Below are 26056 nucleotides of genomic sequence, written 5' to 3'. Positions count from 1 at the left end.
TCTTGCCAACAGAACTGAAAAGCCGTGCAGTTCACAAGCAGGGCCAGCACATGGTTCCACCCGCAGAAGCTTCTCCAGGGCCCTCAATCTAGACTCTTTCTTCTCTCCCACCCTCTTCCTCTGCACCTTTGTTCTGGGTGGGTTTTCAGAGCTTCTCCATCCACCACCCAAAATAAAACCCAGTCACTTCATGACAGTTTTGGAGCACATGGGCCGTGCTGAGCAGTGAGACCACCCATTAGTTTAATGAAGGTCTATTAAAAACGCATAAAAACCTCACCCAACAATAATAAAGAATGCAGCCAAAGCCAGCATCTTCAATGTATAACAGGCTGCGTGCAAAGTGAGAATTCCCTGACAGCATTTGGAAAGATGAACGCGGGCTGCCTGGGGGCCCAAGTCTTTCGTTGGCTTCAATTTTTAAAACTCTCATTGTATGGAGACGTGACTACACATACACACGCGACATTAAGTGGTTTTAAATTATTACTAGAAGAAAAGACGTACAATTTGCAGAGAGCCTGAGAAAGTGCCCTATGGACGGGTCTCCCTGCATTCTTTTGATCTTTGCAATTTTCACCTGACAAAGTAAGGCGAACGTCAGATTAATTTCCTTCCCTCGGTGCTCAAATTCTTGAAAAGTAGCTTCTGCTACAAAAGAAATGACTCAAAAGTGACTCATTCACAGGGAAGCTCTGTATTTTCCCTTGTTTTTGATATGGCAGCTCAGGCAGCTCTGCTTCCAAGGGGAGAATGTACAGATGTTACAGCCCTGTTGGCTACTGCCCACTGTCAGGACAGAGAGGAACCCCAATCATGACTTCCTTCTGAGATTTTTTTTTCACGTGGACCATTTTTAACGTTTTTATTGCATTTGTTACAATATTGCTCCTGTTGTTTATTTTTGGTTTTCTGGCTGTAAAGCATGCGGGATCTTAGCTCTCCCACCAGGGAACGAACCTGTACCCTCTGCAGTAGAAGGATAAGTCTTAACCACTGGACCACTAGGAAATGTGGTCCCACATTTTGGGGTCCATTGTGGTCAGGTCAAGTTCCCTGACCACAACTTTTAAAGGCAGAGGGTTATAAGTCAGGAGCCCAAGTCCAAACATGGAAATTTCCCTTGACTCTCTCAAGTCACTAGATGACAGAAGCTGCCTCTTTAATCTGATCTTTTCCCTTTACAGGCAAAGATTAAGCTATTCTTAGAAAAACCTGCCTGCAGCAGATTGTTTTTTCTTCTTTAAAAACAACAACCAACCATACCATCAAACCAATAGATCATCCAGAGTGACCAAGTTCCTCTTCCTGCTCAAGAAAACACATAGGAGAAATGTAGGAATTATAGAATACTTGGCTTCCAAGTAAGACTCTACAGTCAGAGTATGCCCCTGGCTTTCCAAATGTTCATGCCGTCCACTTCCCAGAGAACAAACTAGCACAGTGCTCCCAGATTTACAAACAGAAGCCCGCCATAACTGCGAGAGGAAATCTAACCACCCAGGAAAGGCTGGGGCCGAGCGGGAAGTGACAGACAAGGCTGCCAATTCACTATTCTCCCCAGAAGTACGAGCGCAGAACACAGAGCTCATTCTTAGCATGGGGTGCAATGACGCTGGCAGTGGCCCTGCGTGAGGACGCCTCCCGTAAGCAGAAACGACAGGGCTGCTTTACCTTCAGGGCACCACACAGTTCAACCGTGTCTGCATCATCCACCACCGTAATTCGAAAATTTGGAGTCTGCAGAAGTTCTTTGAAGAGAAGGCCATTCTCCATTATCTTGCTGCCTATTGAAAGGTTAGAAAAAACAGGAAATTAATAATGGCCTCTCGTCTTAACTTTCGCATCTAACACAGTTTAAAATGAGTTTTGGACTTCCCTGGTGGTCCTGTGTTAAGACTCCGCGCACTCAATGCAGGGCGCACAGGTCCATTCCTGGTTGGGCAACTAAGATCCCCTCATGCCCTGGGGTGTGACCCAAAATTTAAAAAAAAATTTTTTTTAAGCCAATAAAAAATCTTTTTAAAAAGACCTTTTTCTCATTACAAAAGTGACATATGTTCCTGATAGGAAATTTCATAGTCACAGGACTAGAAACAGAAAAATATTCCACAATCCCACCACAGATAAAATCAACAATTTGACATATATCTCTAACTTACCAAAATTGGAATATACATAGTTTTTCTCAATTGAGAACATAATGTGGATTTCACAATCAGCTTTCTCCTATTTACGGCAGGAATAATTTTCAGTGATATCCTATATTTTCTACATTATTTTATTAACAAATGGCTGCTTTGTATTTTATTGCATACATGCATAATATTTTATCTAAGTGTCTTTCTATTGTTTGAGATCTAAAATTGTTGCAACTGTTTCCTACCATAAACACTTAGAGGCTCCCTCCACAAAAGTACCTCCCTTTCCACCAATGCTAGGACTAACCTCAGGATGTGCCTGGACTCAGTGGATGAGACAATTTCCCCACCCTTGGGGTCAGTCACATGACTGGCTTTGGTGAAAGTGAAAGTGTTAGTCGTGGACTTAGCCTGCCAGGCTCCTCTGTCCATGGGGTTCTCCAGGCAAGAATACTGGAGTGGGTAGCCATTCCCTTCTCCAGGGGATCTGCCTGACCCGGGGATCGAACCCGAGTCTTCTGCATTGTGGACGGATTCTTTACCACCTGAGCCAGTTACATGACTGGCTTTGGCTCATGGGACCAGACCTGACACAGCAGAATTTGAAGCCCATTTGTGCAGCAGCAGGGCTGGTTCCCATGTCCATCTGCCTTCACTGTGGGAACACACCCAGCTGGCCTGCTGGACCCCACAAGAAGATAGGAAGGAGCACAGCACTGCCTCCCAGTGGACCCACAGATGTGTCAGCTCTGCTTATTCTGGATGCCACTAAGAATTCAGGATTATTTGTTACTTAGCATCACTATGGCAACAGAGAACTGATACAACATCAACAAACATGTTCAGTGACTCAATTGGTGGAGGATGGAAATGCATTCAAGGGCTCCTTATTTCTGCTCCCCATTGGGACCATGCCTGGAATGATGTGGAGGATCAGTACTTTTCACATGTTACTTTTCTATTTATAGAGACTTTCAGTTCAAAACAAAACTAAAACTTTACACATAGAGCCTGATGTGAGATCTGCTCTGGTTGGTGGGGTGAGGGGTGGCGCTCAGCTCCGGAAATCAGGACGATAAAATTCGCCAGCTCGGTCCTGGCTCCCACGTCATGTTCTCCACACAGAGCTGGCAGAAAGCTCCTCCAGGGACCACAGCACTTGGGCTCTTCCAGCCTTGAGTTTCCTGAGCTTGTCTCCCAAGCTTGTCTGCACATTACAATCACCGGGAGATCTTTAAAAACACCAAAGGCCAGCCATACTCCATCATCCATTAAATCACAAGCTCTGGGGTCAAGCAGGCATCACTAATTTCTGACACTCTCCTAGTGACTTCAATGGGCAGACAAGTTTGAAAACCTCTGATGTGATCTCTAACCTCATGAGTAAAACACTATGGCACATTCAGCACTGTCATGAGGTTAAAGAAGAATGAGGTGTGCAAACTGCCTATTAGTTACAACAAGCACGCAAGGTCTATATAATCACAACGGGATAGTGATATTTACGTGCCTATGATTGACTTGCCCCACTCACACACAGGAGGCCCCAAAGAGGTTTACTGAGTTGCCCTCGGTCACACAGCTAGTAAGAGGCAGAGCCCAAATTCTAACCCGGATGCTCTGGCTCCAGGACCTACATGACCTCTCTCTATGCTGTGCTCCACTCAGGGGCAGGAAGAGAGAAGCAACAAACACATTACAATTAGAGCCACAGTCTTCCACTGCAGGAAAAAAAAAAAACCACAGGATATTCAACAAAATTACACTCAGAAGTAATATAGTATCAAAATGATCCAGGGGAGGCCTTCCCCAGTGGTCCAGTGGTTAAAATTTCACCTTTCCAATGGATGGGGGTGGGTTTGATCCCTGGTCAGGGAACTAAGATCCTGCATGCCAAAAAATAAAATGAACAAACAAAGTTCAGAGACGAGTAGAGAGAGAGAGGGTGGGAAACAGATGAATAAGGCCAGCCAGCAGTTAATCATTACTAAAGACGGGCAGTGTGGGGTCCTAATACAGTTCTCTCTACTTTTGTTTGGTTTAAGGACATTTTCCATCATAAAATGTTTAAGACAGCTACACCGGATACTCAGAAACATTTTCTGTTCTACAGGCCACTGCTATGATGTCATTTAGCTGAATGCTCGTTCGTCCAAATATTAGAAATATCCTCTGTCTGAGCAAACTGTCCTCTTCCTTTTATAAACAGCCCTCCAGACCAGCAGCACTGTCTCATCACCTGGGTTGGGTAAAGCAGCCCCAGAGCCACACCACGATGCATTCATGGTCTTTCTCTTCTGTCCCTCACCACGGGCCACTGCCAGGTGCCTGCAACTCGAAGGGGGCTCACGAGCAGCACAGACAGGCCCCCACTCCCTCTAAGCTACTTGGATCGAGCCAGCAGCAGCTCCGAGTAACTGGACACGCGGAGGGGAGCAGAGCATTCTCCATCTCCCACCGATACAAGGTGGCATCTGCTGGTGCCTCCATGCTGCAAATTACGCACGGGGTTCATTAGAGACGTGAGCTTGATTTACAGGAGTCTCACATTCTCTCAAACGTGCTTTTATTTATTTTATTCTCTTCCATTATGGTTTACTACAGGATAGTGACTCTAGTTCCCCGTGCTATACAGTAGGACCTTATTGTTTACCAATTTTATATAACAGTGTGTATATGCTGAACCCAACCTCCTAATTTATCCCTTCCCCACCCCTTTTCCCTTTGGTGACCATGGTTTTCTATGTCCGTGAGTCTGTTTCCATTTTATAAATAAGTTCACTTGTGTCATATGTTAGACTCTACCTGTAACTGATATCAAATGATATTTCTCTTTCTCGGTCCGACTTACTTCACTTAGTATGATCATCTCTCGGTCCAATCGTGTTGCTGCAAACGGCATCAAATGTTTACCCTTTAAATTTTTAAATCTTCTGAGTCATGGGAAAGCATTGACCGTATTATTATTACGATCAATGTCTTAGGCAGTGATGAGGCAAGAAGGGACCCAGGACATGTGATCCAGAACAGGGAATGCCCATCAGCCATGTGGAAGGGCTTGTCAAACTCAATATGAACCAAAAGACAGGAAAATCCCCCTTCTCTTCCACACAAAATTTTGGAGATAATCAACCTATTTAATAAGACTCCTTCACATCCCATCATGAGAAGCGCTGGACTGGAAGAAACACAAACTGGAATCAAGATTGCCGGGAGAAATATCAATAACCTCAGATATGCAGATGACACCACCATTATGGCAGAAAGTGAAGAGGAACTAAAAAGTCTCTTGATGAAAGTGAAAGTGGAGAGTGAAAAAGTTGGCTTAAAGCTCAACATTCAGAAAACGAAGATCATGGCATCCAGTCCCACCACTTCATGGGAAATAGATGGGGAAACAGTGGAAACAGTGTCAGACTTTATTTTTCTGGGCTCCAAAATCACTGCAGATGGTGACTGCAGCTATGAAATTAAAAGACGCTTACTCCTTGGAAGGAAAGTTATGACCAACCTAGATAGCATATTCAAAAGCAGAGACATTACTTTGCCAACAAAGGTCCATCTAGTCAAGGCTATGGTTTTTCCAGTGGTCATGTATGGATGTGAGAGTTGGACTGTGAAGAAGGCTGAGTGCCGAAGAATTGATGCTTTTGAACTGTGTTGTTGGAGAAGACTCTTGAGAGTCCCTTGGACTGCAAGGAGATCCAACCAGTCCATTCTGAAGGAGATCAGCCCTGGAATTTCTTTGGAAGGAATGATGCTAAAGCTGAAACTCCAGTACTTTGGCCACCTCATGGGAAGAGTTGACTCATTGGAAAAGACTCTGATGCTGGGAGGGATTGGGGGCAGGAGGAGAAGGGGATGACAGAGGATGAGATGGCTGGATGGCATCACTGACTTGATGGACGTGAGTCTGAGTGAACTCTGGGAGTTGGTGATGGACAGGGAGGCCTGGCGTGCTGCGATTCATGGGGTCGCAAAGAGTCGGACACGACTGAGCGACTGATCTGATCTGATCACATCCCACATCTCAGTCCATAATTCTCTACTGTTTGTGTACTAAGAAGCTCCTTCCACAAAGAAGGGGCTTATGTATCCTTGACATTTAGCACCACAACTGACAGACAGCTCAAACTCTGTGAAGTCATTCCCACAAAGGAGGCTCTCACCACCAGGGGGCACCATGGCTCACAGTGCCTGTTTGACCCACGTCCCCAGGTTGCTTTCACGGCAGCCGGGATCCAGCCCAGGATCCTGAACTGCACTTCGTGGCCAGGTCCCTCTAGACTTCTCCTTTAGACTTGCAATGTCTCCTACGACACTGACATTTTTCAAGAGTGTGGGCCAGTTGTGGGACTTCCCTGGCAGTCAGGTGGTGAAGACTCTGGGCTTCCAAATGCAGGGGGCGAGGGTTTGATCCTTGGCTGGGAAACTAAGATTTCATATGTGACAAGGTGCTGCCCCCCAAAAAAAAACTGTGGGCCAGTTGTTTTGCACCATGTCCCTTCCTTTGGCCTTGTTTAATATTTCCTGTTGATTAAATTCAGATTATATAAGAACATTTAGAAAATATCACTTTCCTGTTCTATCTCACTGAGTATTTTATCTAATTTAATTCAGATCACTCTTGCCAGTCATGGTCCAACCCACAGAAGGCAGCAGAAGCAATGTGTAAACAGAAGCCAGAGAAACAGATGTGACTTCCGTGCGTTTATCTGTCTTTACAAAGTAAATAAGTCTGATGCACCCACATGGGAGCTTTCCTATAACAAGGCTAAGAGGCAGGCAGAAATCCTAGCCAAAATCTATTAGTTTAAATTTGGAGATGAAGTCTGTCTCAACCCTACCGAATGACTGGGGTTAACTGGCCAATCCCAACCAAATAACTAGCAAATTGATTACTAGCAAATAGGACTAAGCTGGAAAAAGTAGCTAATAATTATTTTTGAAAAATTAAAGTCATTACATAACAGTTTCACAGGCTACATTAAAATCATAGATGAATAAAAGAACTAAACGAATAAAGAAAAGAATAAAACCTAGCACAGCCTAGCATACATATGCATTTTTTTTTTATGGAAGGATACTTAGGAACTACCGACAATGATTTCCTTTGAGAAGAGGGAGTAGGTCTTAATTCTAATTTCATACCTTCTTGTACTGTTTGAATTTTCTTTAGTGCTTAGTTGCTTCAGTAGTGTCCAACTCTTTCATGACCCTGAAGACTGTAACCCACCAAGCACCTCTGTCCATGGGATTCTCCAGGCAAGAATACTGGAGTGGGTTGCCATTTCCTTCTCCACCTCTCCCACTCCAGTATTCTTGCCTGGAGAATCCCATAGACAGAGGAGCCTGGCAGGCTACAGTCCATGGGGTCGCAAGAGTCGGACACGACTTAGTGCACTGTCTCACCCCAGAGATCCTGCCACATATACCACAAAAACCAAACATCCCCCAGTGACCTTGGCCCCACTGTTCCAATCACTTCCAGGAGGGAATTCAGGCACGTGTCCACAGAGGTCACAGACAACATACATACGGTTCTGTTATGTCCCATATATTACCCTTTCATGTCCCAAGGAAGACATTTTCTCTTAGAGATTTTCATTTAGTGTATCTTTAAACTTGCCTCCATCTTTTTCTTGGGTAAGGATAATCCAGAAATGGCCCTTTTGTGTCTGTGATGTTGCCATTCACAGCTTTCTTGATAGTCCTAGTACAATCTTGAGAACAGGGCTGCTGTATGCTGAGTGTCAGACGGTAGCTCTGAGCTCTGCCTGTCTTAGGGAGTTAGGCTGTGCATTTTTTATTGGTGTACCATGTATGATTTGTCCCTAATACCTTTGAAGTTTTTCTGAGAAATGAAATAATGCAACATGAACTTATTAAATTACATTTTAAGCCTTAAAAAAAAAAAAGAATACTGGAGAGGGTTGCCGTGCCCTCCTCCAGGGGACGTGCCTGGCCCAGGGCTGGAATCCATGTCTCCTGAGTCTGCGGGTAATTCACCTCTAGTACCACCTGGGAAGCCCCTGAATTTTCTTAGCTGTGCTTATTGCTTTTATAAAGATCAACCTGGGTAGTGTTATTATGGGTCATTTTGTTTCCTTCCTTTTACCATTTGTGACACCTCTGCTCTCCAAAGTTATTATTTCTCACACACACACACCCCCCCTCCAAGTGCCCAGATATATGGGATTGTCAATGGAATGTTATGCAGCTATAAAGATACATGCTGATTGAAGTAAATGAAGCAATTATCAAAAGAGTATATTAACAACTACAACCATAGTTCAGCACAAGTAGAAAAAAATAACGAAAATTAAATGAAACTTGAAATGGTTTTCCTAAATCAGAGAAAGACAAAAATCATATGATATCACTTATATGTGGAATCTAAAAAAAGAATACAAACAAACTTATTTACAAAACAGAAACAGAGTCACAGATATAGAAAACAAAGCAATGGTGTGGGGAAGGGGGGATAAGTTAGATGACTGAGTTGGGCCTAGACACACCGTTACACATATAATAGGTAACTGACAAGAACCTATCATATAGCATAAGGAATGCTATTAAATACTCTGTAATGACTTGTATGGGAAAAGAATCTAAAGAAGAGATGGAGATAAATAAGTGATTTACTCTGCTGAACAGCAGAAATTAACACAACATTGTAAATCAATTATACGCAAATGAAAATTAATAATCAACATGCTGTGCTAAGTTAAGTTGCCTCAGTCGTGTCCGATTCTTTGTGACCCCCATGGACTGTAGCCTACCAGGCTGCTCTGTCCGTGGAATTCTCCAGGCAAGAATTCTGGAGTGGGTTGCCATGCCCTCCTCCAGGGGATCTTCCCAACCCAAGGATTGAACCCATTACACCGCCTGCGTTGGCAGGTAGGTTCTTTACTAGTGTCACCTAGGAAACCCCTAAAATAATTAAGTTTTAAGAAACGGCTTTCTTTTGATTATCTCTGTGTCCCATGGTAATCAGGTAATGTCTGTATAATTACAAATAAAAGAGAAAAAAAATTTTAAATGTCCTAACTTACATGCATGCATAAAAACATTTTCCCATCCATCTCATCTTACTCAAGAGAGCCTGATCTCTCCCAGAGTTTCCTTTCACGAAGCTGCCAAGGAGAAATAATTCCCATCACTGGTGCATTTGATAAGTGTGGAAGTAAGTCCTGGAGTGGTAGATAAACTTAAATACACCCTGCAAAGCATTCTATGAGCCCTATAACATGGTATGTGGGCACTTAGGAATTCTGAAGCCCTTTTTTAAAGAAATAGACACGTTCACAACACTGATGTGTAAGAACAGAAAGGGCTTTCTGTTTCAGGAAGCAGGAGACCCAAGTTCATGTCTGGGTTCTGTATTAGCTGTGTGATCTTGGGACAGGGAGCTTACTCTCTGAGCCTCGGCTTATTCCTTTGGAAAGCAGGGATCACTGCCATCAATTTCTAGATGTCTGAGGCATCCAGTGAGGCTCCAGATACTGGCATTTATGAGCAAAGAAAAGCTAGGTTTCTCTTGGACTGCACCAAACCAGTCAATTGTAAAGGAAATCAACCCTGAATATTCATTGGAAGGACTGATGCTGAAGCTCCAAAACTTTGGCCACCTGATCCAAAGAGCCGATTCACTGGAAAAGCTCCCGATGCTGGGAAAGACTGAAGGCAACAGGAGAAAGGGGCAGCACAGGAGGACATGGTTAGATAGCATCGCTGAGTCAACGGACATGACTTTGAGCAGACGCTGGGAAATACTGCAGGATAGAGGAGCCTGGTGTGCTGCAGTCCAAGGAGTCGCAAAGTTGGACATGACTTGCTTTCCCTGACCCCCACACCCTTCATGCAAGGAGGCAGCTCTCTGTAAGCCAAGAAGAGAGCCCTCACCATAAAAGAAAAGTGTTGGCTCAACCCTGATCTTGGACTTTCTAGCCTTCAGAACTGTAAGAAATAAATTCCAGTTTAAAAAAAAAAAAAAGAAAAGCTGGGTTTCTCAGGCCTAGGGAGCTCCACCATGGACATAACCTTCTGCTTCCTGGGACAAGCAAGCACCCGTGCACGTCTGGGAATAACCTCGATGCTGCACTGCTGGGTCGTGGGGAGCCACGTGGTCTCCTTGGCTTTACTTTCAGTCCAGAGTCTGTAAAAACGCTTCACACCCACAGAACGGCCTCCTAAGATAAAATTTCCACCCCACTGAATGTCCACCCCAGGAATGTTAAGGGAGCAGGGAAGAGTTCACTACGGAAAATTCCAGAAATGGAATATGTGCCTTTCCCCAGTGGCCCTCACCGATGGTGGTCTCGCAGAACTTGCCGGCGGCCACCTCGTTGGCAATGTTAGCTCCCATCAGCACGCTGATGTCAATGCCCATCTTCTCTCGGATGATGTCAGAAATGAGCTTCAGCCCCTCAGGACCCTCGTCTATGCCCTGCAAGGACGTCAGTGGGTTAGAGGAAAAGAAACCCCCAAGGACAAGAGGCTGGAGACTGCTGCTTTATAAGTCATCTAGATTCAGACCGCCAATGGCATAGGCAGCTGAAAAATCTCGTTTCTAAGAGTAAACAGACATGGTGTGCATGTACCATTTAAAGAGTAACAATAAAGTGAGAATGAACAACGTCACCATCCAGGTTAAGAAAAAGAACACGAGGGACACCACCGCAGTCCCCTGGGTCTATTCCCAAGTTCGTGCTTCTCCTCACTAGTGTTTCCTGGCCCCCGCCAGGGTGACCCCTATCCTCAACGCCATCTATGCCCCGTTCCCTTGTTTTTCTTTTTCATTTTGTCACATGAAACCATCCCTAAACAGTATGTTATAGCATTATGCCTGTTTTTGAAAGGCTATAAATGAAACTGTGCCCCTCACCTGTGATGTGCTGCTTTGTGCTATATTATTATTTGGGAGATTCACCCATGTGGCCGCATGAATATTCTAGTTCACTCCTGTGTAGTTTCCCATCATTCACTTGTCCATCCTATCGATGACTGACATTTGAAGTATACTTGCTTTCATAAACATTCACCTACAAACACAGTCTCTCAAGAGGGTTCTTAACCTTTTTTACAACACAGACCTGCCCCTGGCAGTCTGGTGAAGTTTATGGATTCATTCTCAGACTCCATATGCATAAAGCAAAATACCAGATTACCCAGCAAGGCAATTATTTTGAAATACAGTTATGAAATGTTAAAAAAAAAACACCCTACATTTGTGACAAAGTAATATATGTATTTTCTTATTGCAATTATAAAAAGGTGCCATAGCAGGTCGAATTACTATAATTCCCAAGTAGTTGGGAATAAGTGGTATCTTGAGATATCTGAAGCCATTGTAAAGTAACATGAAAATACCTATAATTTGTATCTACCACAGGGTCAAGGTCCTGCTAACATATTGTCACTGAAACTCTGGCTTGTGGCCTACATTCATAAGTGAAGGAGATGCTCATTTCAGTTAGAGGTTAAAATAAATAAAAATGTAATTTCATCCCCATATTTAGGTCCAAACCTCTTGAATTCTGTATGTGGGCCTCTGGGGATGGTTTGTGGACTTCTGGTTAAAAAATGCCCTCTCCAGGGAATAAATCCAGGAGTGGGAAATTAAAGATGATTAACTTCCCAGCGAATGTAAACCACGTGAGATTTCCCAGGCAAGGGCGGAGCCCCGTGTGATAGACAGGAAGTTCTTTTCTTGAGGGAGCCCTCTCCAGATAGGAAGCAGCTCCTGGTAAACCTGAGTAAAGCAAGGCTCAGGAGGGGATGCGTGGTTTTGATTCCCTTCCAGGCATCCTTAAAAAACAAACCCAAAGCAGCCATCCCCTCCTCTCAGCTCCTTTTCCCCAGCAGATGAAAGAGGTGCGGAAGTTCCCAGGAGCCCGCGCGCAGCGAGGGGCCGCCTCACCTTGATGAGGGTGATGCCCAGAGCATCCTTCGGCACCCTCCCCGTGATCTCGTCGCAGATCCGGTGGATGAACTGGTGGGGGATGACAAACACCAGCAGGTCTGCGTCCTGCACGGCCTCGCTGAGGTTCGCGACGGCAACCTGCCAGGGCAAGGGTGACACGGTTACTTGCGGCCTGAAACACACCTGTCCAAGCCACACACGCGCTGCCGGGCATCAGCTGCTGCCACTGCGCACAGGAACAGTCGGGTCAGTGTGGGGGTGTGCCACCTTCCCCACTCTGCAACCCAAGCTGGCAGTGCCCTCCCCTCTGTCCCAGCCCGGTTCCCCTTTCCTTAAAATGGGGCTGTAACCATCCTGCGCGGTGGTTCTCTATTGCTCCCCAACCCCCCACCCATTTCGGTCCTTCTCTGTTCCCGGGAGGCTGTGCTCTGGGCACTGTTTCCCGGGCACCCTCGCCCTCTGCCTTCCAGGTGGCCTCAGCCCAAGGCTGGCGCTGCCAGGAGCTCCAAGGTGGGAGGAGAGACAGGTCAGGGCGTGGACCTGCTCCTGGGGCCACCTGCCTGGCTCGCAGGGGTGCTGGCCTGGGCTCCCGTCCCGAGCCCCGCTTCCTGACCTGGTCTGCGTCAGCCCCCATTTCACACCTCTAAGCGCGGCTGGCACACTGGGGTGGCACTGGTCTGTCCCCTTGCCCTTTCAGGGGTGGCCATGGCTTCCTCCCACTGCTAATCTCTGGCCACTTCCCTGAGCCCTCCCGGTTCCCTCAACTCTGCCTACACCTGTCAACACTAAGCGTTTCTACGTGAGTACTTTTGAGAGTACTGTTGTGAAGAATAAATGACACAGAACAGAGTCTGTCACTTGACAGGCACTGAATAAATGTCAGCTATTCTGATGATTATCCTTCAGAGAAGTACGAAGATGGGTTTTAAAATTTCACATGGGCAGGACTTCCCTGGCAGTCCAATGGTTAAGACTCTGTGCTCCCAATGCAGGGGACGAGGGCATGGGTTCGATCTCTGGTGGGGAAAATCCCATATGCAGTGTGGCAAAGCCCAGCTCACCCCCACTAGAAAAAGAAAATTAACATGGGCAGAGAAACACAGAGGCCGAGGTGAGGGCACCGATCGTGGACACAGGGGCATATGATCTCTAGCAGAGACTGCCCCTTGTTGCCCAATGTCCGTTCTCCCCTTCTTCCTCAGCAAGAGAACCCCAGTTTGGGGTAAGGCTCATACCTGCCAGGAAAGAAAGCTACACTTCAAAAAAAAAAAAAAAGAAAGCTACACTTCAAGCTTCCCTTGCAGCTAGGTGCCTTGTGTGATAAAGCTCTGACCAATGGTGTAAATGTGCTTGTGGTTTCTGAGAGATATCTTTGAGTTCCTCTTTTGGCCAGAAAAATGCTGAAGAGATGGCTGGAGTTTGGGCAGCCATCTTGGACTAAGGAGGAAACCAATGCTGAGATAGTGGAACAGAGCCCCTGTCACCTTGATGAATCGTTAATTATGATGAACGTCCTTTACATAAGAGAAAAAAAGTGCAAGTGTTTACTTTGCTTAGGTTACTGCTATCTTAGGTTTTCTGTCATATGCATTTGAACCTAACTGTAACTGACATAGTTTCGATTAAACATTCCTGGTTCCCCAGATGAAGGAAACTGGATGTGGGTTCTTCTCTGAGGAAGTGCTATCTGCCACAGGAACATCATTTAGAATGGATAAGCCTCCTAGGAAATCTAGTGTGGGAGTTGTGATGGAGGTGCCAACTCCTCGATAAAATTTCTTCTCCCCTTTCTCCATAACTAGAGAGCTGCAAGCTGGTCACTGGTCACCGAGCATGCAGAACTGCATTTCCCAGCAGCCTTGCAGATACGCAAGGTCAAGGACCAAGTTTCCATCAGTGGAATGAGAGATGGAGCAGTGCGTACCACTCAAGATCCAGAGTCCTTCAAACAGGGGCTGCTCCCTCCACACTTTCCCTTCTCTGCTTTTGTGCTATTTGAAAACCCAAGTGGGACCAAGAATAATGGTGTAAAGCAAAGCTGCTGGACGGCTGTTATGTGAGAGGGAAAGAAATCTTTGTTCTTTAAATTACATTGTGTTTTTTTACAGCTTAGTCTCTTAACTAATGCATGTGCAAGAGTTACTTCTCAAAGAATTCCCCAAGAAAATCTACCTGGCATTATTTCACTCATCCCTCCCTTTGGCTGGTATGGAAGACCTGTAATTTACCACCTGGCCTCCATTCTCTTTCTGGCAAAAATGCCTCTAAATTTCATTTCAAAAGCTACTGCTTCACTGCTTTAACTATGCAGTTTGGGTGGAAATGCCCGCCCCACCCCCTCCATGAATGGTCTTTTAAGTTATTCAGGTCAACGGACAAATAAAACGATGGGAACCAATGTTTGCTGGGGTTTCTGAGAAACAGTTGCTTCTTTACTCTTCTGCACCAGCTTCTGTGTCTTTCCTTGATCAGTATGGAATGATGGTGCGAGGTCTGGAATAGTTGCAGCCGTTTTACAAATGTGAGGGGCAGAACCTAGACCCGCCAAGGGGTTCCAGTGTGAATGAAGGCAGAGTAGAGAAACAGGAAAAAAAACAGGGCCTTGTTGATATTACTTAATCCACTGTTTTAGGCTGCACCTGAAACCGGCCCTACCTGAATTTTTAGTCACATGACCCAAAACATCAGCTTAAGCTGACTTGAATGGCAACGCAGAGAGTCGTCCCCATAGAATGACTAAGCTCATAACACGAAGCTTAGCATTTCTCTCTCTTTATTCACACACCCAAGGTGGAGGGAAACCTGCCTTCCTCTTCAGAGGGGCTTCTCCGGTTTGGTAGTCTAGGCTAGGTAGTAAGGATTTCCTTGGCATCTGGATATTTCGCCTCCTCCAAAAAAAGCAGTTTCTTATTCTAAGCCATCAGCCTTGATGCTGAACCACAACTGCTGTCTGCCTCTCGTTGACAAGGCTCATTATGCTCTTACACATTTGCCTGTGGTCCCAGTCTCCACCCCCTAGCCTTCATTAGAACTCGGACCCCCACCCCTCCCCCCCCCCAGGGTTACTGGCCTCACTTAAGCAGGGACTTCTGTTCTTGACCCCCTTCTCACACAGAGCCTAGCAGCCTGAATTTTAATGAAAACATTTCTTCTCTAGACCTATTGTTTCTCCACTTCCCCATCCACCTCCCTGCCCCGCCAGCCCCCGGAAAACACACACCCTTTCTCTCTTCAGGGCATTTCCTGACCTAGTAAGATGTAAAAGACACCAAAACCAGAGAAAAGATGGAAAAGATGAACATTTGGGTCCCGTGTCAGCAACTGATCGGCTATGGGACCTGCACAGAGGACTCCTGTTCACTAAGCACAGTCGCCCTGGCTACAGAACAGGATCACAATCGCTATTCTGGGACTTTGCGGTGGTACAATGGTTAAGAATCCGCTTCCAGTGGGTCTGATCCCTGGTCAAGGAACTGAGATCCCACATGCTGTAGAGCAACTAAAGATCCTGCATGTCTAAACTAAGACCCAACACTGCCAAGTAAATACTTTAAAAAAAAAAAAAATCACCTTTCCTGGGGTGAGACGGGGAGGGAGGTGGGAGGTAGGCACAAGAGGGACGGTTTATATGTACACCTATGGCTGATTCATGTTGCTGTATGGTAGAAACTGTAAAGCAATTATCTTCAATTAAAAATAAAGTTAATTATAAAAAAGAAACCATCACAATATTGTAATTATCCTCCAATTAAATATTTTTAAAAATCACCTTTCCTACCAGCTACTTCACAGAGCACTTTCAAAATAATATAGATAATAGCACTCTGCAGTGATATGAAATAAGTGAGAGACATTACTCATCAGAAAAATCCACTGGCCTCCTACCAATTCTTAACCTTTAAGGCATCAGCCCACGCTATGTCCTCTGTGACGAAACAGTCCCATGGAAGCTGCCAGCTGGCCCGGGATTTCTTCCCATCTTTTCTGATTCCTTTTTCAACAAATCAAAGAAGACTGCAGCTGGCTGGGTGTGTCGGGTCTCTGGGACAATATGCCTGGGGACTCCCTCAGCACATACAGACATCCTTCCATTGTCCTGTCCGAGCGCTAAGGGTTTAACCCACAGAAGCAACATGTGACCCGAGCTGCGTTTGTACGGTGCACACGGCCGTCATTCCTGCTACAGAGAATCAAAATAAGCTCTCCTCAACAAACACAATAAATTGAATATCCTCTTTCAGAATGACAGCTTTAGCTAAGCCTCTATCCTATCTTTTACTCTGAGCCAAATCAGGACACTGCTTTGGAAATGCTGACCTATTTCACGGGCCTCCTGCCAAAATCTTCCTGAGGCTGTCCACCACTAAAGGTTCCCGAAATGCTTTGAGAAAGACTATTCAGAGCAAACGGGCTTGTCTGGCATTGGCCAGGAGGACAGAAAACCCAATTAGAATGAAGGCATCACAGCTGGTCCATCTGATGCCCAGTCTTTCAGGAATCCAGGGCTCTTGGTTCACGTTAATAAAAATGTTTAAAAACTAATACTAAATAAAATAAAGTCATTTAAAACAGAGCCAATAACGGGTTCCCTAGTCTGGGGGTTAAGAATTTGCCTGCCAATGCAAGGGACGTGAGTTTGATTCTGGGTCCGGGAAGATCTACAGGTCACAGAACAACTAAGCCTGTGCACCACAACTTCTGAGTCCACACTGTAGAGCCCCAGAGCCCCAATTACTGAAGCCCACATGCCTAGAGTCTAGAGCCTGTGCTCTGCAAGAGGAGCCCCTGCTCTCAGCAACTAGAGAAAGTCCGTGTGCAGCAACAAAGACCCAGCACGACCAAACATAAAAGTAAATATATAAACCTTTAAAACAAAGCCAATAAAGTCTATGGGCCAAGCCTGAAGGTTCTTCTTTTTCCCCCTGGGTTAGCTATCACTGTGCAGCCCGTGGGCTTCTTGACCCAGTTCCACCACCAGTTAAGTAACTGGGCACCTCAGGCAACCCGCCTACATTGTTGAGGGGATGAGCATTTAAACACAACAGCATGAGTATCGCAGATAGCAAAGCAGAGCTGCCACACAGCAGAGGCTCAAAAATACTGTGGTTTACTCCTGTGCTCCTAAGCTCAGCCTAGGCCAAGATGAAGCGAAGTTCACATCCTTGGCTCCAGAATGATGGCGCACCATCCTTGGCATCAGAAAAATGATCCTCAAGTACAGGCAACTTGAAACGAGGATTCTTTTTTGTTGTTGTTTGTTTAAAGATTTTTGATGTGGACCATTTTCCCACTATTGTTTTTGTTACAATATTGTTTCTGTTTTATAGTTTGGATTTTTGGCTGTGAGTCATGTGGGATCTTATCTCCCCAACCAGGGGTCAAACTTGGACCCTGTGCAATGGAAGGTGGAGTCTTATCCACTGGACCGCCAGGGAAGCCCCTCTGCAGATTCTTATATAAACATACCACTTTAGTAAGTGAGGTTGCCTCCAGAAGAAAAAAATAAAAAGCTGCTTATTATGTAGATCAGCAGGGCCCAAGGTGTGGTTCCTGAAACCTCAGCATCCCCACCACCCAGCACCCGGAAACTTGTTAAAAATGCAAATACCTGGACCTCCCCTGAGACCCAGTGACTCAGAAACTATAGAGGTGGATCCAGTGATCCCTGGTAAACTCTCCAAGTAGTTCTGAGGAACACTTCAGTTTGAGAAACACCAATGAAGATGAATCCTCTAAGGAAAATAAAAAAGCTAAACCCAGGGAGCAAAGAGTTGATGCTGTTGCTCCTACTAAACTGATATTCTAATCTTCAGAAGCCTTAAAGCTAAAATTAATAGGCAAAATCACAACCATATTACCCAAAAGTCAATGGCCATTTTTTAAAAAATTACCTTGGCTGAACCTTCTATGCCACGGGACACCACCTACACCACTGAAACGAAACTCCCCAGTCTGGTTGGTTGTCCCGATCCACTTGCACTGTCCCTGGCACTCAATCAGACCACACATCATACCTGGCACTATTCCAGGAGCTGAAGACGTATCAGTGAATGCAGGCCTATGCGAGGAACAAACCCAGCAAGTTAGTAACAGAGAAAAGTATCTCAGTTGGATTTCAAAGCTTAAAATGTTTATGCTTCAAAGGATAGCATCAAGAAAGTGAAAACTCACAAGATGAGAATATACTTCTATACTATATACTTGAAAATGGATTTGTATCTAATAAATACTCCTTGCAACTCAATAATAAAAAGACAACTCAACTTTTCAAAATGGGACTTTTTAAAAAAAACACTTCCCCAAGGAAGATATAAAAACTTCCAATAAGCACGTGAAAAGATGACTAATATCGTAAGCCATTAGGCAAATGAAAATCAAAACCACAATGAGATGCCACCTCAACCTAACCCTAACCCCAAAAGTTAGTTAGCTAAGGGGCTTCCCTGGTGGTCTAGTAACTAAGACTCTGCACTTTCAATGCAGGTGGCTCAGAGTTCAGTCCTTAGTCAGGAAACTAGATCCCACATGCCACAGCTAAAGATCCCACATGCTTCAGTTGAGACCCTGCAGAGCCAAATAAATAAAGTCTTAAAAAAATGTTAGATAATAACAAGAGTTGGTGAGGATGTGGAGAAATTGGAACCCTCATACAACTTACTGGTGCAACCACTTTGAAAAAGTCTGGCAAGAGTTCCTCAAAAAAGTTAAACAGTTTCTATATGACCCAGCAACTATACTCCTAGGTGTTAAGTTCAAAAGAACCAAAAACATGTTCACAAAAACAACAGCCGAAAAGTGGAGACGACCCAAATGTCCACCAACCAGCAAGTAAATAGGCAAAACACGGCACATCCGTAAGACGGAACGCTGGTCAGCCATAAAAAGGGTGATTCGGGACACAACATGGATAACCCCGAAAACATTATGCTATGTGAAAGAAGGCAGGCACAGAAGGTGAGGTATTTATGGTGACATTTACATGAAAAGTCAGAACCGGCAAATGGTGAGACAGCAAGTAGGTTAGTGGTTGTTTAGGGCTGGGGAGAGGAGGAAGTAGGAGGTGACTGCTAAAGGATATGAGGTTTCTCTTTAAGGTGATGAAGTAGTCTAAAATCAATTGCAGTGCTGGTTGCCCGATTCTGTGAATATACATAGAAAGCACTGAATTGGAACATTCGTGTAGAGCATTTTGTGTGAACATGTTTTCCCTTCTTCTGGGTATAAACCTAGAGGACAGTCACTGGGTCATATGATAGCTTTAACCTCTTAAATTGTACACTTTAAGGGGCAAACTGTGTGCCTGAGAATCACATCTCAGTAAAGCTGTTTTTGAAAAAGAACCGGCGAGGTTTAGAAGACAAAAGAGTAGAGCCGTGACAACTACAGCTCACAGAAGATGCAGCAATGACCAATCCCGGTGCCGCACTGAGGCTGGTGAAAGCTGAGCCGAGGCAGAAGAGCTCTATACACAGGCCCTGGAGAGACGGCTCGAGCAAAGGACCAACGCTGCTCATCCTGCAGGACAGGAAGCAAGAAACGCTCCTCCATGCAACTCTCGGGAAATCACAAACCCAGTCGGCCCCAGCTTTTAGTGAGAAGTTGATGACCTGGTGAGGTCACTGCTACAGAAGGTTCCCCTGTGGAGGGGTCACACGGTGAGCATGTGATGACCTGGAGAAGGGTCAGGTGGGCAGCAGTCTGGAGCCCCCAGCAAGGAAGATCCCCAGTCTCAAACAGCGCAAGTGTCAGACGTTATAAATAACACTGCCATCTGGATGATATGCAGCAAGTCTCTCCTGCTTGAATCCACAAGATAGAAGTGAGTAAAGCCGGCTTTTAGCTCTGGATGGACATTCATCGAGTCAATTAATCTTATGTCTGACTTTTTATCTGAAATAATAGTAACAACCATTGGTCTTGTCTAACACTAGTTTATGTTTTAAATGGCAGAATGAGGTATTTGAAAAACTCTGAAAAAAAAAAAACCCGTTTTAAAAAAACCAATAGAAACAAAGCCATAGTTTTGTAATAGATTCTCAACACTCAACAATTTATGTGGATCATCTCATTCACTCCTTACCAGGAGGAGCAGGGCTGCCCAGACTCATTCAGAGTCAGCCCTCAATTTCATCACTGCTCAACTTTTAAAATCACTTACTATGAGACATTTTGTGTGTGTGCGTGCATGCTCTGTCGTGTCCAACTCTTTGGGACCCTACAGACTGTGTAGCCCACCAGGCTCCTCTGTCCATGGGATTCCCCAGGCAAGAATACTAGAGTGGGCTGCCATACCTTCCTCCAGGGAATCTTCCCCACCCAGGGATCGCGAACCCGAGTCTCCCACATCAATCACCTGCATTGGTAGGTGGATTCTTTACCACTGTGCCCCCTGGGAATCCCACATTATAAGAGATTTCATACATACAAATGCTAGAATCTAGAAAGCCTAAACAAGAGACAAAGAAGCAAATGCCAGTGTACCTTTGGCCAGCTTAAGAAATAAAACTTTTCAATACCCTGTGTCCTGCACCAAGGGCCAGCAAGGGTGTGGAAGGATGTGAGTTCTCAGACCCTGCTGGGGGCATGGAGATGGATACAGGGAGGAAGCAGGCAGGGCACAGCCTTAAAAGAAGGACAAAGCTATTAGGATACAACATAAACTGGTTAGGACTGACTAACACCGACCAGGTCCAAGATGACAGGAGATTCCACTTCTGGTAGACCTTAGCCTCATTATGCACTCATTATAACACATTAGCATATGCTAAATAACACACCCACAGACACCCTATGGTCGTGATGACAGTCCTGACGTGCTCAGTTGTGCAGGCATGTCTGATCCTTAATGACCCCACAGACTGTGGCACGCTGCCAGACTTCTCTGTTCACAGGATTCTCCAGGCAAGAATACTGGAGTGGGTTTCCGTTTCCCCCGCCAGGGGGTCTTCCTGACACACGGATGGAACCTGCATCTCCTGTAATTCCTGCATTGGCAGGGAGATTTTTTACCACCTGACAGTCCTGAGGCTGCCCATAAAAGGCCCCAAAGTGGGCAGTGCCCCAATTCCTGGGAATTCCAGCCCCATCTCTCCCAAAGTGCTAGAATAATCCTTCTACTCATTAGCCTATGAAATTACCCAGCCCATAAAAACTAACCACCCCCGTACTTCAGGGCCATTTGCCTTCTGAGAAGGTCCAGATGGCCCACACTCAGCATGTGGAGTGGGTGTCTCTCTAAATACATCCCCTTCTTACCTATCCCTTTATCTCTCACTGAGTTCTTTCTGTACCAAGACATAAAGAATCTGAACTTCAGTAAGTCCTGAGAGCAGGTATATGATCTTAATGAAAGGACAGAGGACTCAATCCCAATCTGGGTTTTGGCTGGGTTCAAGTCCTCATCTGAGTTGTATGGTTTCACACCCATGCTGGAAACCAAACTGGTGTGACCTGGAAGATTACAGGCTGCATTCCCTGAGACCTTGTGATATGCACCTCAGACGTGAATAAGGCCGTTCCCCGGGAGCACTGTCTGCAACAGCAAAGCAAATGACCAGAGACCATACAAACATCCAGTCCGTGGACCAGATACACTCACTGTCATGAGGCTACAACCTTCTAGGACAGAGAGTTCCTCCCTTGTCCACACCTGGGCACACGGGCTAGGCTTTGGGGGATGTGGTTTTTGGCTCCCTCTCCGCCTGCTGCCCCCCTGTTCTCCATGCAGACGTGAACATCTAGCAGATTCATCTCCCTCTGTGTTTGCTGAGCACCTCGCTGGGAATCATGGGACAGTGAAACCCCAGCAGGTCAGGTGCACACACCTGGGGCAGGTGGGGTACAGAGGGTGCAGAAGGAGCTGGCTCAGAGCACAGTGGAAGAACCTGCTAAGGAAGCATGTGGTCTACAGAAGGGAAGGAGCGGTGGATCCCGACACGGATGAGAAGGGACACTCGGAGGACCAGTCTGCCCCAAGCAAGGTTAGACACGGCCTCAGAGGTCTTCCAGGGCCGTGGGAACAGTGGGCCCTTTACTCTCACCATCAGATAGTTGGGCAACTTCACAGCTCAGCTCGGAACCCTTGCAAACCGCCCTCTCCCCACCCACAGCACCAGGAGTAACCCCAGGGAAATGCTCCTCGCGCAGTGACACAGAGAAATCATTAAGTCATCATTGTCTAGAAGCCATGACTCAGCAGGCGCAAGGCTGCCAGCCAACAGCTCTGTGACCTGTGGCAAGTTCATTAACCTCTCTGAGGTCCGGTTTCTTCCCCTGTAAAATCAGAAGCATCATCATAATAAGGAAACTAATAGCACCATCCTAAGAGGGTCACTGGGAATATTCAGTGAGACTATAAGGAGACAGCATAGGACGTCCCCCTCAAAGGAAAACCAGGCATGGCTTTCTTGACAAAAGAGACTGGCCCAAGCCATTCTGGGACCTAAGCCTGGCTTGCCTTGAACAGTAATAAAGGATCTTAAGGGAACAAAAAGACAAACTGATCAGAGGAGAGAATAACAATAGCAAAGATAGCAAGTCAGTTGCAATGACTCCCAGTTAGAATAGCCCAAAGCTCTATCTTGGGGACTTCCCTGGTGGCTCAGACGGTAAAGCGTCTGTCTACAATGCGGGATACCTGGGTTCAATCCCTGGGTTGGGAAGATCCCCTGGAGAAGGAAATGGCAATCCACTCCAGGACTATTGCCTGGAAAATCCCATGGACAGAGCAGCCTGGTAGGCTACAGTCCATGGGGTCATAAAGAGACAGGACTGAGCGACTTCACTTTCACTTTCTTTCAAAACTCTATCTTAAGTGTTTTGAAGGATTTAAATCTATCTTGGGCACTCCACCTCCAGATCAACTAGACCCTAAGGAATGACCAAGTTGACCTTTTCTGACCTTCATGATTTCATTCCACTGAAGCTTGGACTCACTCTGTCTAACACCCAAGCCCCTGTGTGAATGACCAAGTTGACCTTTTCTGACCTTCATGATTTCATTCCACTGAAGCTTGGACTCACTCTGTCTAACACCCAAGCCCCTGTGTGAATATGCATGTTCTCTTAGATTATAACGTCTACAGTTTTGCTGTTGGGGAGGCTCTGCTTTGGGAAAGACCCCTGAGGTTCTCCTTACTTGATGCAAATAACAAATCCTTCCTTCTCCCTTGACACCTACCAAGAAGTGATCTCAGTTTTCAGGTAACCAATATGATAAATGTGAACTACTCCCCAGAGCACTTGATGCCAAGAACTCTATAGCCAAAGCCAATCGGCAATCTTCAGTGAGAAGGACTGCATCTCCAAACTTGCCGGCATTCATCAGCCTACAAATCTATTGGCATTCATCAGCCTACAAATCTATCTCCCCTGCCAGGAGTCAGCCAGCCATGTGGGCTGGTTTTCATTTTCTTTCTTTCTTTTTTGGGTCTGCAGCTTATGGCATCCAGGATCCTAGTTCCCCAACCAGGGATCGAACCCGTGCCCCCTGCAGCGCAAGTGCTGAGTCCTAACCACTGGATCACCAAGGATGTCCCTGGGCTGGTTTGCTAACAGACTCTTCCAAAAAGCCACCCAGGGGTGAATCTGGAACAGAAGTTCATGAATTCTAGGCTCCTGGGGGTCCAGTAGTTAAGAATTCCCCTTGCAATGCAGGGGACACTGGCTCGATCCCTGGCCCAGGAAGATCCCACGTGCCACAAGGCAGCTAAGCCCGTCCACCACAGCTACTGAAACCTGAGCACCTAGAGCCTGTGCTCCACAGCAAGAAAAGCTACTGCAACAAGAAGCCCACACACCGCAACGAAGACCCAGAGCAGCCAAAAAAAAAAAAGTTCACGAACCCCACTCATACCAGTAGCCAGTCACCATTTTCATTCTCATCTCATTTCTTCCTTCCTCCACAAGTCACTGGAATGAGGCCAGGCAATAACTCCTCCAATTCTCTTCAGTGATTTAGGTCTTAACCTTGATTTTAATTAAAGACCAGTCCATTAGCTGGCCTAGGGATGGACCAAAGTCCATCAACTTAGAAAGGATATGTGAAATAAAACCCATGTTTTATGGCAAGATAAGAAAAATTTAAACAAAAAAAATATTTTTTTCTCTGTCCTTTGGTCTTTCTCCCCCCTCTACTGGGGACTTCCCAGGTGGCTCAGTGGTAAACAATCTGCCTGCCAATCTGGAGACATGGGTTTGATCCCTGGGTTGGAAAGATCTGCTAGAGAAGGAAATGGCAACCCACTCCAGCACCCTTGCCTGGGAAATCCCACGGACAGAGGAGCCTGGCGGGTTACAGCCATGCGGCTGCCAAGAGTCAGATTCGACTGAGTGACTAAACAACTCCCCTCTATTGGGCATTGAGTATCTGCATTATACATGGACCATACCTTCCCCGAAGGTGGAAATACCTGCTCAACCATAGAGTAACACTCTCCCAGCATCAAGGAAGCAATTCCTTAAAGATGACATTCCTTCTAGATCTTAGAGGGGATCACGGTGACCCACCACTGAAACCAAAGGGGACCCTGTGGGGCTTCTGGGCACCAAAATCTCTTTTTTGTCCCCTCTTTCTTGTAGGGAAAACTCCAGCCTCCATGATCTTCCCTGAGTTCCAAGGGCAGATTGCTCATCAAGGGAGAAGCAGCCAAGAAAACACCTGAGGCAAGATGAAAGGGACTAAAGCAGCTCAGCAAGATTAGGAGATGATCACCTGAGAAAAGCTACGACAACCTAGACAGCATATTAAAAAGCAGAGACATTACTTTACTAATAAAGGTCCATCTAATCAAAGCTATGGCTTTTCCAGTAGTCATGTATGGATGTGAGAGTTAGACCATAAGGAAGGCTGAGCACCGAAGAACTGATGCTTTTGAACTGTGGTATTGGAGAAGACTCTTGAGAGTCCCTTGGACTGCAAGGAGATCCAACCAGTCCATCCTGAAGGAGATCAGGCCTGGGTGTTCACTGGAAGGACTGATGCTGAAGCTGAAACTCCAATAATTTGGCCACCTGATGCGAAGAACTGACTCACTGAAAAAGACCCTGATGCTGGGAAAGATTGAGGGCAGGAGGAGAAAGGGATGACAGAGGATGAGATGGTTGGATGGCATCACCGAATTGATGGACACGACTCTGAGCAAGCTCCAGGAGCTGGTGATGGACAGGGAAGCCTGGTATGCTGCAGTGGACAAGACTGAGTGACTGTACTGACCTGAGACCCAGCACACACCCTCATCTGGTCAGCAACCCCACTCTGGCAGTATTGTTATGAAACTCCTCAGCAAGTTCACCCAGATTGGGAATCACAGTTTTCCAGGACAGGAACCCACTGTATCCCCCTTTGCCTGAGAAAGCAGTAAAGCTATTCTTTTCTACTTCACCCAAAACTCTGTCTCTGAGATTTGATTCAACACCGCTGTATAGAGAAGCCAAGCTTCCAGCATCACTGCTTTGTATTTACAGGTCTGGATTGGCACAACTGTCATTATCACATCATTTAATATATAGCTCCCTCAAAAACTTATATAACACTGCCTTGACTTCCAACAGAAGAGTTCCTGGTGCTAAGATGCTGTTCCTGGCTTAAAATCCTTCATTTAGCTCAAATAAAATTTCCATTTCTTCCTTTTTGTTGTTGTTCAGTTGCTCAGTTCTGTCCGACTCCTGCGATCACATGGACTGCAGCACGTCAGGCTTCCCTGTCCTTCACTATCTCCTGGAGTTTGCACAAACTCAGTGTCCATTTAGTCGGTGATGCCATCCAACCATCTCACCCTCTGTCATCCCCTTCTCCTCCTGCCTTCAGTCTTTCCCAGCATCAGGGTCTTTTCCAATGAGTCAGCTCTTCCCATCAGGTGGCCACAGTAATGGAGCTTCAGCTTCAGCATCAGTCCTTCCAGTGAATACTCAGGGTTGATTTCCTTTAGGATGGACTGGTTTGATCTCCTTGCAATCCAAAGGACTCTCAAGAGTCTTCTCCAGCACCACA

General features: G+C 45.9%; 1 protein-coding gene across 1 annotated transcript in view; it reads right to left on the bottom strand.

Annotated features, from left to right (window-relative positions):
• The window catches only part of GPD1L (glycerol-3-phosphate dehydrogenase 1 like), a 64072-nt gene that overhangs the window by 18306 nt on the left and 19710 nt on the right, over nt 1-26056 (bottom strand). Inside the window, exons 3-5 of the mRNA XM_019984891.2 lie at nt 12064-12204; nt 10452-10590; nt 1675-1787 (exon numbers count right to left, since the gene is read on the bottom strand). Of these exons, the coding sequence (XP_019840450.1) occupies nt 1675-1787; nt 10452-10590; nt 12064-12204 (393 nt within the window). The remainder of the gene's footprint in view (nt 1-1674; nt 1788-10451; nt 10591-12063; nt 12205-26056) is intronic.

The sequence above is a fragment of the Bos indicus genome, chromosome 22, assembly GCF_029378745.1.
Source record: "Bos indicus isolate NIAB-ARS_2022 breed Sahiwal x Tharparkar chromosome 22, NIAB-ARS_B.indTharparkar_mat_pri_1.0, whole genome shotgun sequence".
In the NCBI taxonomy this organism is placed as follows: Eukaryota; Metazoa; Chordata; class Mammalia; order Artiodactyla; family Bovidae; genus Bos; species Bos indicus.
The sequence above is the reverse complement of the archived record's forward strand: the minus strand, read 5'-3'. Positions and strand labels throughout refer to the sequence as shown.